The 13105-nt window shown below is 35.7% G+C and overlaps 1 protein-coding gene across 3 annotated transcripts in view; it reads left to right on the forward strand.

The window, feature by feature from the left end:
* LOC125055172 (P protein-like) overlaps window positions 1–13105 on the forward strand; it is a 40414-nt gene that overhangs the window by 18281 nt on the left and 9028 nt on the right. For all 3 annotated transcript variants that reach the window (XM_047657459.1, XM_047657460.1, XM_047657461.1), the window contains 9 exons: window positions 135–265; window positions 5582–5726; window positions 5852–5997; window positions 6390–6593; window positions 7786–7901; window positions 7993–8131; window positions 8832–8967; window positions 9836–9933; window positions 10833–10934. In XM_047657459.1, the coding sequence (XP_047513415.1) occupies window positions 135–265; window positions 5582–5726; window positions 5852–5997; window positions 6390–6593; window positions 7786–7901; window positions 7993–8131; window positions 8832–8967; window positions 9836–9933; window positions 10833–10934 (1217 nt within the window). The remainder of the gene's footprint in view (window positions 1–134; window positions 266–5581; window positions 5727–5851; window positions 5998–6389; window positions 6594–7785; window positions 7902–7992; window positions 8132–8831; window positions 8968–9835; window positions 9934–10832; window positions 10935–13105) is intronic.

Here is a 13105-nt window from a genome sequence, read left to right on the forward strand (position 1 = left end):
TATATAAATTTAATCATAAGAATTATACAAAGTGTTATAGATAATAAAAGTATTTTTGAAATTCCATATCGGGTATGCCCATGAGATGCCCATTTTTGGGGTCCGTTAATTCAATTACCCAATATTTATTTCAGAATACGTACTAAACACTTCAAGAGATGCCTTCAGTACGCTAATCACTTTAACGGGCCCTTTTGGAGGTCACAACACCTCAAAACAATTAACGATATGGTTGCGCAGGAGTTACGAAGATGGCGAGGCGCAGGTGAGGTTTTTTTATAAGGCCCAGGTACCGCAACCCATGAACACCCATTTTGTTAGCCGTTGCCGACCTTTGAGGTATGTGTATGTTTTTGTAGTTATACCTCTGTTGGCGCGTTAGGGAAAAATGATGAGAGTAAATTTTTTCTATAGTTTTGTTTTTTCTACAAACGTATTATAAGGCGAAAGATAAAATTTTTGAAAAGATTTTTATCTTATTACGCCAAAGAAGTATAACTTCTAACGCGTGTACATAAGTACACACACATCTTTTTTTAAATATTGATCATATTAAGTAGAAATTTTATGACATGGGCAAAAAACAAAAAACTTTAATATGCATTGCAAAAATATTAATCGCATAAATGACTCGCACGGGTTGACATTTTTTTTTTTAATTTTGTAAATATACTGATATGTTCTTTAATATTGCGGAACATTTTTTTGTTCTATCATCAATCGTTTTTGCAGCGCATGCGATGAAAGATATTTTATAGGCATTTTTTACACCTTGGGTAACATTATTGTAATTTTAGTATGGATCCTTATTTTTTCTTGCAATTAAAATAGCCTATATAATCAGTGATAATGTAGCATTCAAATGGTGAAAGAATTTTAATCGATTCAGTACTTTTTGTGCCAATTCGTTACAAACATACTTACATACAAATCTTTCCTCTTTATAATATTAGTATAGATATTAGCAACACGTGCGATTTAATCATTTTAGTTTATGTTATCATCATGGAAACTAAGACTAAAAAGAGGTCTAGATTCGTTTAACTCTTATTGTCACGATCTAACCATTAAATACTTAAATACAAAGTTAATAGTAACGCACGACTGGCTACGGAAAAAACAGATCATGTGACACCGTTTAGACAAACTAGGGTAATTAACTGTATATTATTCCAACTAAATTGTTTTATATATATATATATAACAAAATTAGCTGCTATTAACTTCAATGCGGTAATTACAATACACACACATAGATAAAAACAACACAACATTAAACAGTAATAGATAAAAATATTTACAAAAAGAATAATTACTTATTTCTTACAGTATAGGAACTGAAATAACGCGGACATTTTGTCACGTTACTCAACGGACAATTAAAAACGTCCGTTAATCTATGCAGTTCATTAATTTCCATACATTGCGTCATGTTTGCCCTTTTCGAGAGGTTAGTTTTCGCTGAGGGTCGCCGCCTAACGTAACCATCAGGCCATCCGTGGCCTAGGCACTGCCGGATTGTTTTATTTCCACGTAGGTAACAGCTTTATCAGATGCATGGTAAGATCAAATTCTCTGTGCACTCTGAAATCGTTATAGCCTATATATAATAGCATAGAACACAGAATAAAGTTGGATACCTGGGCGGGCACACAACGTACATTCTACAATACAGAGTACCTACGTAGTTCTGGAGGCATACAAGCTTTTATTTTGAGCTTAATTGACGACCTAGAATTGTTATTTTATTCCATGACATTAAAGGAGACTTTTGCTTGACGGCTCGACCGATTCTTATGAATTTTTTTATGCATATTCAGTAAGTTTGAGAATCGGCTTCTATCTATCAAACCGTGATAAGGGGTGTCCAGTGTCCACCCCAAAAAAATATTTATATTTTTTAGTCAATTTATTTTTATTTTTTATGATACAGCAAACAAAAATACATACAACCTTAATTTTCATCTACCCTCTATGATTAACCACTATTTTTTTTGTTAGTCAAGAATTTATAACTTGAACACAGGTTGTGTTCAAGTTATAATAATATATAGAGAAACATCACAGAAAAACCTAAAAAGTTTTCATTCCGAAAAACCGAACAGGCTCTGGGGTAGCATAGCAAAATGTTCCATGTTGGTATGTACTAAAAAGTTAGGCTAGGCATTAAGGAGAAACGAAGTTCGCGGGGGCAGCTAGTATTAATATATAATACTTGTCATACGTGTACTATGCCATAGGATGTTAAACGGAAGTTTCTCATCTAAATATCAAACATGTGAAGTGGAGAATAACGATTGTTTATCATTAATTGTTGATCCGGTGCTGTTGCAGACATATGTTTCAGTAAATATTTACACCTTTTTCAATGTTTATTCCTATGTTTCCCAATTGTCAAAGATGTTCACGTACTATGTTTAAGAAATTCTTGTTATCAGATGCCATATAAAAGCCTAAATTGAGAAGCCTCAGAAATCTGATATCGTTATGTTATTGGAAGGTCATCGTTTACTTACTTTGAGTAATATGTCATATGAGTAAACATAAGCAATTTAATGTAGCAATCAAAGTAATGATTCAGAAAGAGTTTAGTTCACGTATGTTTTTGCTATCTATTCATTTGACATTTGATCGGCTAACATTACAAGGAGAACGGCATGTTTTAAAACCCAAAATCTACGATATATGTCGTGCACAGAAGGCTGATAATCTACTGATCTATCAACGTAGATATATCCTTATAATTAATCCAATTCAATTTATAATAAGTACTACTAAGTATTAGTATTATTACATTATTTTTCTTTTTTTGCGACTGAGGCGCAAACTAGCTGCTGTTGTCTCTGGTAGAATGACCAGCGCTGCGGAACAGTCTGCTCCTCAGCATTATGCTGAGCCAGGACCAATTACAACCACAGCACTTACGCTTACACACTTGAAACGAACCGAAAGGGAAAAGGGAAACCATATTTTTTTTGTTATCTCTCATTGTATTTTTTTTCTTTGGTTATTGTTATTAATAAAATATTATATTACTATTCAGCGCTAAATCACCTGCATCATGAGCACACCCCACACACCCTCCCGTACATACCCTCACACACCATTGCACAACACAGATGAATTAGGTATTACTTCGTATTGTATTTAATAATTAATATTAATTTTCTCCTTTCGTAAATGTTTGAACCTTTTCGTATATATTATATATTTTATCTTCGGTAATATATTTAGTATAATTGAGTATTTTTTGTTATCTATAATTTATTTTAGCTGTAGGATTATGAAAAAAATAAATACGTAAAATATCGTATTATTCGGATAAACAAACATAATGTATAGATATATGTATCTTCTTACGTTACAAAGGTGGTGTCATTTAATTTTTTATTGTTTTTTTATGACCGCATTGTTATTTGTCCTTTGTACGAGTAATACCTACTGATTTTGATTGATATCTTTTTATTACTGTCCTGCTTGAAGTTATAATATATATTATATAATAAAAACAATAACTAACCTTAAAATATAAAGACTTAAATATATCATTAAAAGGAGTCCCTTTAGGCAAGGTTCCGAAGATACTGGCAGCGTTCCCCCTTTGAATTCTTTGTCCTAGGTAGATGCCAGCTTATCGGTCTCTTGTGATGTCGACTAACCTTATAATAATTTAGTTATAATTACATAATTATAATGTAATATGTATTTAGTAAAAAAGATGCCTACGTGCCTACGGGACGGCCATGAAAGGCTGTTTAATAATTTGGTGCTGTGCCGGCCTTTGCGAGAGGAGTAGGCGCTTTCTCTAAATACTTCTAAATAACTTTTTAGTTTCCTTAAACGAATACACCAATATCTTTGTTCTGCTGTCAAAATTTATTATCACCGCTCGGCTATTATTTACATATTAGATTAACAACCTAAAAACTAGTTTAAACTTAAGCTCCCTATTGTAGTAGTTAAATTAAAACATCCTTCAGATACATAATAGTTACATTGTTAATTACTCATTGTTAGTTTGCTAATTCGTTTAACATTTAGTTATTTTATGACACTTGTTGAGAATGCAATTACCGAGACTCAAGTATTTTAATGACAGCTTAAAAAAAACGTAGGACGTGTGCCTGACGTACAGAAAGTGCACATGATAATTCTTAAGTTAAAATGTATCCGGCCTATCTAGCTATCTGTGGCCCGTCTAGCTATCTCTGGCCCGTCTAGCTATCTGTGCCCCGTCTAGCTATATTTGGCCCGTCTAGCTATCTGTGGCCCGTCTAGCTATCTGTGCCCCGTCTAGCTATCTCTGGCCCGTCTAGCTATCTCTGGCCCGTCTAGCTATCGGTGGCCCGTCTAGCTATCTGTGCCCCGTCTAGCTATCTCTGGCCCGTCTAGCTATCTCTGGCCCGTCTAGCTATCTCTGGCCCGTCTAGCTATCTGTGCCCCGTCTAGCTATCTTTGGCCCGTCTAGCTATCTGTGGCCCGTCTAGCTATCTCTGGCCCGTCTAGCTATCGGTGGCCCGTCTAGCTATCTCTGGCCCGTCTAGCTATCTGTGGCCCGTCTAGCTATCTCTGGCCCGTCAGGCTATCTGTGGCCCGTCTAGAACGTCACTCATACTTACATCTGACTTTGACATTGCTGAAGCCGAGATTGTGACATGAGTTACCCTTTGAAATACGGTTTTAAAACTCAAGTAAGTACCGAAGGGATTTCTTCCATAGATTTGACCCCATCACGCTCACGAACAAACGCATAACTTTTTCTATTTCCTTGGGTCATTTTAGTATAATAAACTTAATTATTCCTTAAGTCAAAATAAATGTGTAAAATAGCTGTGTACGAAGCAACTGAAGTTTTGTTATCGATTTGACGTAGACTTTAAACAAAATTCATTATTTAATTATTGTGTTATTTTGTTCGTTACTTTTGTTTAGTCATAGTATGTAATCATATCTTTGTTGTTGTGAAGGCTGGTGACTTCTACAGCCCTATAATAGGCACCAGATCATCTATACCTGTAGCATGTAAACCCGCAAACTAGCTGCTGTGGTCTCTGGCAGAATGACTCAGCATTATGCTGAGCCAGGGCCAATTACAACCACAGCACACACGCATTACACACTTGAAACGAACCGAATAGGAAAAGAGATTTTTTTTATTGTTTTTGATATCTCTCATTTTATTTTTTTCTTTGATTATTGTTATTTTGTGTGTTTATGTGTGTGTGTGTTTTTGTTTGGAATAAATGTTATGTCTGTCTGTCAATATTATAAAGAGGCAAATAAACTTTATATAGAGGTCTTAGAAATACATGAAATCTACGGGCGTAAGGTACTATTTATGAAATGACATGAACTTTCTAGACTGAAAAATAGGTCATTACAAAGCATCTAAGATCTTAAGAAAAGTTAGTTAAGAAACTTCTTAATCGGAAATTTTTACATTATTTTACTAAAGTTACCTACACAATAAAGGCCGGCAACGCACTGACACCCTCTGGCATTGAGTGTCCATGGGCGGCGATATTATCAAACATCAGATAATGCCGGTTGCCCCTTGTCTTAAAAAAAACTTTTATTTTAGGAATCCTTAAAATGGAAAATCAACCTGCAACCAGATGACGTCATAGACTTTTCTCCAAGTGCCTCCGAATCCAAAATACTCACTCTAGAAAATAGGGGGCATAATAGAAAAGAGAATAGCACAGAAGATGAAGATTTTCGAAATGGTATTTAGAATAACATTCTTTTATTTATATATTTATATATACCTCATGTCATGTCACCCCCAACAGCTAATATTCACCGATTCACAGATTCATACATATAAATTTGACCCCAAATTATTTTTAAGGAACAGTTACGCTCAGTATGTCAACGAACAGCAATAAGACAGTGCCACTCACTCTCACGTATCAGCTAGATCCTCTGTCAGAGGAAGATGGAATTATATATGCGGCTCTTCTGTTGTTGACGCTTTACGTTTTAATTATTTTTGAGGTAAGAACTATGATGTTTCGATCCATATGTTTCGTATACGTAATAATTAATTTAAGTCCAACCTAATTTAATAAAAATGATATTTAACATAAGAAAGTGTCTCTGTTCTTGTGTCTATTTTTTCATTTACCACTGTTTAGCACTTAATACTAAAGTGCACTAGCACTAATTCACTAGTTCAAATGGTATTGTCCTTTTCATACTTCTCACTAGGCCTGTGGTGTCAAGGAGTTGAATAGCCTCGACATTCACGTGATAGTGGAGCATTCTCTTTCACCATTTTTGACACAAACATTTATTATAATTTAAAAAAAACATTTTATATTTTAATTTCTTTACATTTACTTTACATAATAGACTTGGTCTATATCTAAAATACTTTCTTTGAACAGATAGTCAATCGGACAATCGCCGCGCTTCTATCGTCATCCTTAGGCATCGCAGTTCTGGCCATCAATGGCACCAGACCAACACTCCAGGAGCTGGTCTCGTGGCTGGACTCGGAGACGCTGCTGCTCCTCTTCAGCATGATGATTTTAGTTGCGTTACTTGCGGAGACAGGGCTTTTTGATTACCTCGCGGTTGTTGCTTTTGAGGTAAGTTTTAGGCCAAAGATCTTACCCTAATATTCAGAATGTTCAGATTTTTTGCATAATGATAATTTTTCTAAATTGGACACTTTTAATAAAACAAAGGACTCTTACAAAAATATATTTATTTGGTAAACAAAGTAGATACATCTCTGTACCATCAAAAAAGTTAAAACATAAAATAACACATTGGATGTATCCACAAAAAGTTTCAATAATAAAAAATATCATAGGTATATCAATATCATATAAAGGAAAGCAAAACAAAACATGACGGCACAAAATTTATAAATCCGGAGAACGACAAGATTTGAGACGTTTAGCTACTGTGCAGAAATGGTAGAACGAAGACTTAGCTGGGCCTAGAACGGTAGAGGTAATTCGTCTTGTGCAAGTGTTGGACATGCATATTTTGGGCGATACTTGCATAACATCATGTGGCGAGAACCAATACCGAGCTGATTAGGACGTCCACGGTGGTCTCAGCTACGTAATCTTTCTCCTGTGTAGACAACAACCTTGCTCTGACTTGTGGTATCCAAAAAATGATCGGCAGTTTCGAGGTAAAATGCGGTGGTATTTTTCTGTGAGCAAGTAATGCTACAGAAGGAGGCAGCAGAACGAGAGAGGAGGGCTTGAGGACGATTCCTAGGGTTAGAAGACGCAGAGTTAAAGAGAACATATGCCCATTTCCTACCACATATGTAATTTGTGCTGCATCGGATGTTTTTGAGCACAACATGTCGTTGAGGTCGTGGGCCGTGGAATTTAAATTCGGGCCTGGTAGATAGTACCGGTGACTCCAGCGCTGGTGCTTTTCTCGCTCAACGAATAAGTATCGCAATACAGCGAGCAAATGCCAGCATTAAAGGTACCCTGCCACAGGGACCAAACTTTTTAAATTTGTTTTAACTTTCTTTTTTTTAATTATTTTTATTATTACAATGTAGGTTAAGAAAATTCTAAATACAGTATATTTGTTAGTTATGATTTATATAATATATATATTTATACGTTTATAATATATGTTTATCTTTATTGTTTTGGAATTCCTTCCGGCCTTCACCCACTATAATCGTAGGTATGTATATCCGAACAAGTCTAAGTTGACACTTTCGAGGGGAAACTTCAGCTAAGAATTACAAAGCCTCTGCCTTTTATTTTAAATTTAGGATGTACAGATAACATTGATTTCCAGGTCACCGGAGGAAGGACCTGGCCCCTGATCAACTGCCTCTGCTTCTTTACCGCTTTCTTCTCCACATTTCTGGACAACGTCACTACTGTGCTGTTGATGACACCGGTAACAATACGGTAATATATTTATTTGGACATTATTTATCTAAATAAATAAATAAATAAACATGTTTTGTGAATTCAATACCATCTGTCTCTCCTCTTTCAGATTATGCGAAGTGATGCAGCTGAACCCAGTTCCCGTTCTGATGTCAATGGTGATCTTCAGTAACGTGGGAGGGGCTGCCACTCCCGTGGGAGACCCGCCCAATGTCATCATCGCCAGTCATCCATCCATTTTGAATGCGGTGAGACAATCATAACAATTAAATAATCATTTATTGAAATGAGGCGCAGGAGGCTAATCACCACTTGCCTATTATATTGATCATGAAACAGATACATCAATCTGAGACCCAGACCTAAAAAGGTCACTGATTTTTATAATTAAACTAGCTGACCCGACAAACGTTGTTTTGGCATGTATATTATTATTTCTAAAAAACATTGTTTTAGTTCAATAAAAATTACTATATGCTATAAAAAAAAATTGGGGTTGATCGTAGAGGGGTGAAAATTAAGAGTTGTATGTATTTTTATATGTTGTATCATAAAAAAAAATCAAAAAAAATTCTCTAAAAATTTTTTTTTGTGGTGGACACCCCTTATCACTTAAGTGGTTGAAAGATAGATAGTAGCCGATTCTCAGACTTACAGAATATGCATAAAAATTTCATAAGAATCGGTCGAGCCGTTTTTGAGGAGTATATGAACGAACATTGTGACACGAGAATTTTATACATTAGATATATATAACTTTAGTTAATCTACAAGTCATGAAATGCCCGCTACGCACTCGCGAGCCCTCTGGCATTGAGAGTTTATTTTTTTTAAATTTATTAATATCATTATAATTTCTGGGGATTCGATTCCCTGTTAAATTATTTCGCAGACACACGGATGAACAGATCCATAACAAGATTGTTTCATTATTAATCTTTCTTTCAGAATATAAACTTCACAAACTTCACACTTCACATGGGCCTCGGAATATTGTTCGTGAGCGTACAGACATACTTTCAAATCCGATTTATATTTAGAGATATAAATTCATTAAGACACGCTGTACCGAGAGATATTGTGGGTAAGTGAACAGTTTCCGCATGTAATTGCAATGTACAGGATGTTTAGATCGCTGCTTCGAAGTAATAAGGCGTTTCAAATCTGAAATTAATATGTAAAGCACTGTTGACCTAGTGGCTTAAGCGTGCGACTCTCATCCCTGTGGTCGTAGGTTCGATCCCCGGCTGTGCACCAATGGACTTTCAGTCTGTGTGCGCATTTAACATTTGCTCATACGGTGAAGGAAAACATCGTGAGGGTGTCCTCTTGCTTGCCTAAAAAGTGGACGGCGTGTGTCAGGCACAGGAGGCTGATCACCTACTTGCCTATTAAATTTACAAATAATCATGAAACATACAGAAATCTGAGGCCCAGGCCTAAATAGGGGGAGCGCCACTGGTTTTTTAATATTTTTTATATACATATGTGTTACCCAACTTATTAAAAAAGGAATAAACAAATATTTGGTACAAATATTTGGTTGAACGATAGATCCGCGCGTCCTTGACCTGTTAAACGAATTAGCAAAGTTCAAGGTCGAGTAAAACACAACATAATGCTATATCGAAAGTATATGTAGTAAAATATCTTTTCTAAAATACATGACAATTATGGTAAATATAAATGTTACAAAATATTAAAAATACTATACACTTCCAAATTTAGATTTTACTTTGCTTAACAATCAGCAAAAAAATACTAACAAGACAACAAATTAGACATCAAATAGGCACTCAAGAATGCGTTTTTAAATTAATCATATTTTATATACACGAGTTAAAATGTTAAAGTTTCGTCTTTGTATTTCTATTTTGAACTGATTTTCCTATTTTTCGGATCACCCACTATATGGGTATTTGTCGATTACATCTTCAGATGTTTAATTCCAGAACTTCGCCAAGAGCTGGCCGTTTGGAAGCGTGCGTCGGCGTCTCTCAGTCCCTACTCAAGAGATGAGGACATTGTCAAGCGGGCTCTAGAAAAAAAGGTCGAGCAATTTCTATATTTGAGTGGTGTTGGCCTAGTGGCTTCAGCGTGCGACTCTCATACCTGAGGTCGTAGGTTCGATCCCCGGCGACCAATGGACTTTTTTTCTATGTGCGCATTTAACATTTGCTCGAACGGTGAAGGAAAACATCGTGAGGAAACCGACTTGTATTACACCCAAAAAGTCGACGGCGTGTGTCAGGCACTGGAGGCTGATCACCTACTTGCCTATTAGATTTAAAATGATCATGAAACGGTTTCAGAAATCTGAGGACACGACCTAAAGAGGTTGTAGCGCCACTGTTTTTTTTTTTTAATTTCTATATTATATTTAGGTAGTGTGTCCCAGCTTATTTTGTGCCTTGCCCCACTAAAATTCTTATGCCCCATGTAATACATAATTTTTAATATTAAAAAAATAATAATTGTTCACTTAAGATACTTAAATGATAGGTTAATAATGAAAATTCAAATTCCAAATAATTTTAATAATTTTTTTTATAGCCTCCCATGCACCCTTGTGGGGCGTGGGCCCCACGTTGGGAAACACTGATTTAGACAACTATTGCTTAGTCTATATCCACTAAACCAAGCTTCGCTAGTTATCTATAAAATTTTCCAAAAAATATCACTTGTTACAGTTATATATTTCTTATGTTAAAATATTTGTTTGTGAGCCTCCTTCCCTTTCTCCTTCCAAGTAATCTGTACCCTAAATTATTAAAAAGGAATAATGTATCTCTCTTTCTCTTAAATCAGGTTTAAATAATTAAAATTTAAGTAATAATGTCATTCTTACCTTCGTTACTTTTACAAAGTATTATATGTAAAGCGATGAATACGTAATAGATGTATACGTCCTTTGTGTATGAAATATGTTTTATGATCGATATGTTTCAGGTACAGAGACTAAACGCTCTGTTGTTGAGAAAAGAGAACGGAAGTGGTACGAACAAGAAAGACCCGCTTTTCTGCTCCACTCTTGCGCAGATGAAGGAAAAGGTATGTTAGTATATAAACTGAACTCTTAGAAAATATATAAATAAATTATAAGATAATCATAATTTATTATTACTCTCCCCTCCGGACCGCGGAAGCGCTTGGACGTGTCCACTGTGTTGAGTTTTGTGAGAAATTTAAATTTAAAATCTTAAATTAAAATACTAAATTGAACTATTTGGACTTTTGTGGTTTTGAACCCGTGCCTCTTCTTGGATAAGCTGTGAAGTGAGCGCTGTTGTTTGCCATTACACCAAACGGTTGAGTGCCGGCGAGTCGAAATTCTACATCACATTCGGCTAATGACGTAAGTTAGACTACGACGCTTGTGATTTGCTACGGTACTACAAAGCTGTTATACCTGCTACGATCAACTGGTGCGATTGTCTATTGTTGCTTTGCGATATTGAACTCTGGGTTCATTGAAGATATGCCCAATATCCAACGCTCACCCCCTCGTAACACTTCTGTGATGTCTTGTTCCCGATCGGAGTCTGATCTTTCGAAGTCTCCGATGACGAGTGCGGGCTGTATTGCCAAGGGTGACACCAATATAACAACGCGCTCCAAGCGACAACGAATGGAGACCTCTACCCCGAATGCTCATTCTAGTTCCGAAAGTAGCGACTTAAGAGCGGATGTCCTGAAAATGCTTTCTGAATGGAAAGAGGATCAAGAACGAAACCTACGTGATTGGAAGTCCACTCTAAATGACACCTTAAACAAATTATTTTCTGAATTATCCAATATAAAAACTGAATTCCAGGAAATAAAGAAGTCTAACTCAGAAATAGAAAAAGGAATAGAATTTATTAACAAGTTTCAGGAGGAGACCAATGACAGAGTAAAGGAAATTGAAACTAACCAAAAAAATAATAATAATGCCATAAAAAACTTAGAATCGCATATCCAGGATATACAGTTTCGTACAAGAGATGCAACTCTGGAGATTCGCAATATCCCGATTTCTGAAAACGAAAAGTTTGACAACTTACTCTCGACCCTTTCTGTCATCGGCAAAGCTGTGGATGTCGATATAAATAGGAGTGTTGTACGTGACTTGTATCGGCTGCCGGGTAGACCAGGAGTATCAAGACCTGTTGTTGTTGAATTTACGAGTGTTAATGCTAAAAATGATTTATTGACTAAGCTGCGAAACTTTAACAAAGGAAGGCCGGTTTCTGAGAAGCTCAATACTCATACTATCGGTTTGCCAGGAATAAAGACTCCACTTTACATTGACGAACATCTAGGTCCATCTCAAAGAAAACTTATGTTTGAAACCCGTCAATTTGCCAAGAAACATAACTACTCGTGCTGGCATTCAAATGGAAGAATACTTTTGCGTAAGGATTCGACTGGTAGACCGATTTTAATCCAATCAGAAAAATGCTTATCTCAGCTGGCAAAGGAATCATGACTCATTGTATGTAACTGCTTTCTCATTAACCTATATTGCCAATTAACTGTATATTGTCATTTATTTCTATTGATTTACTTTAGTCTTGCTAGTAATAAAATTACCTTAGTCAATTTTTTCATGTTAAGTTCTCGTTTAGTCTATAATGTATTTTCGTTTGAATTTGTATTTGCTCTTACACTAATTTTAACCTATATTCACACACTCACTGAAATTATACATCACTTGCACTCAATATATACAAAGTGTACTCATAGAAAGAATGTAACTGTTATCAACAATCTCAGTCTGTTTTCGTGCCGTGTGTATGTGTATTGTGTTGGTCTCATTTGTGTGGCGTTGTCCCCGGGATTGTGGAATCCTCGTAGGGTTGTGCTGTACCGCGTGCCTTTTTGTCTTACCATAGTTGCGGACTCAATAAATAAAATTCGATAAAACTAATGCAATTATAAATGATATCGATAAACTTGATGTTGCACAATCTTCTCTTTGTGACATAGAGGACTGCCAGAGACTTATGAACTGCCCGAATAAGTGTCTAAAAATTATCCATCAAAACATTCGTAGTATAAACCGTAACTTTTCTGATTTTCAAACCTTATTGTTTAGATCCGGGACTGATTGGGACTTAATAATCTTAACGGAATGTTGGCTGCATAATAATCGTAACTTACCATCTCTTGAGGGATACAACTCTGCTCTAACCGAGAAAAACTTCACACAGAATGAAGGAGTTGTAGTATTTTACAAAAAA

Source organism: Pieris napi, chromosome 13 (genome assembly GCF_905475465.1).
Source record: "Pieris napi chromosome 13, ilPieNapi1.2, whole genome shotgun sequence".
Taxonomy (NCBI): Eukaryota; Metazoa; Arthropoda; class Insecta; order Lepidoptera; family Pieridae; genus Pieris; species Pieris napi.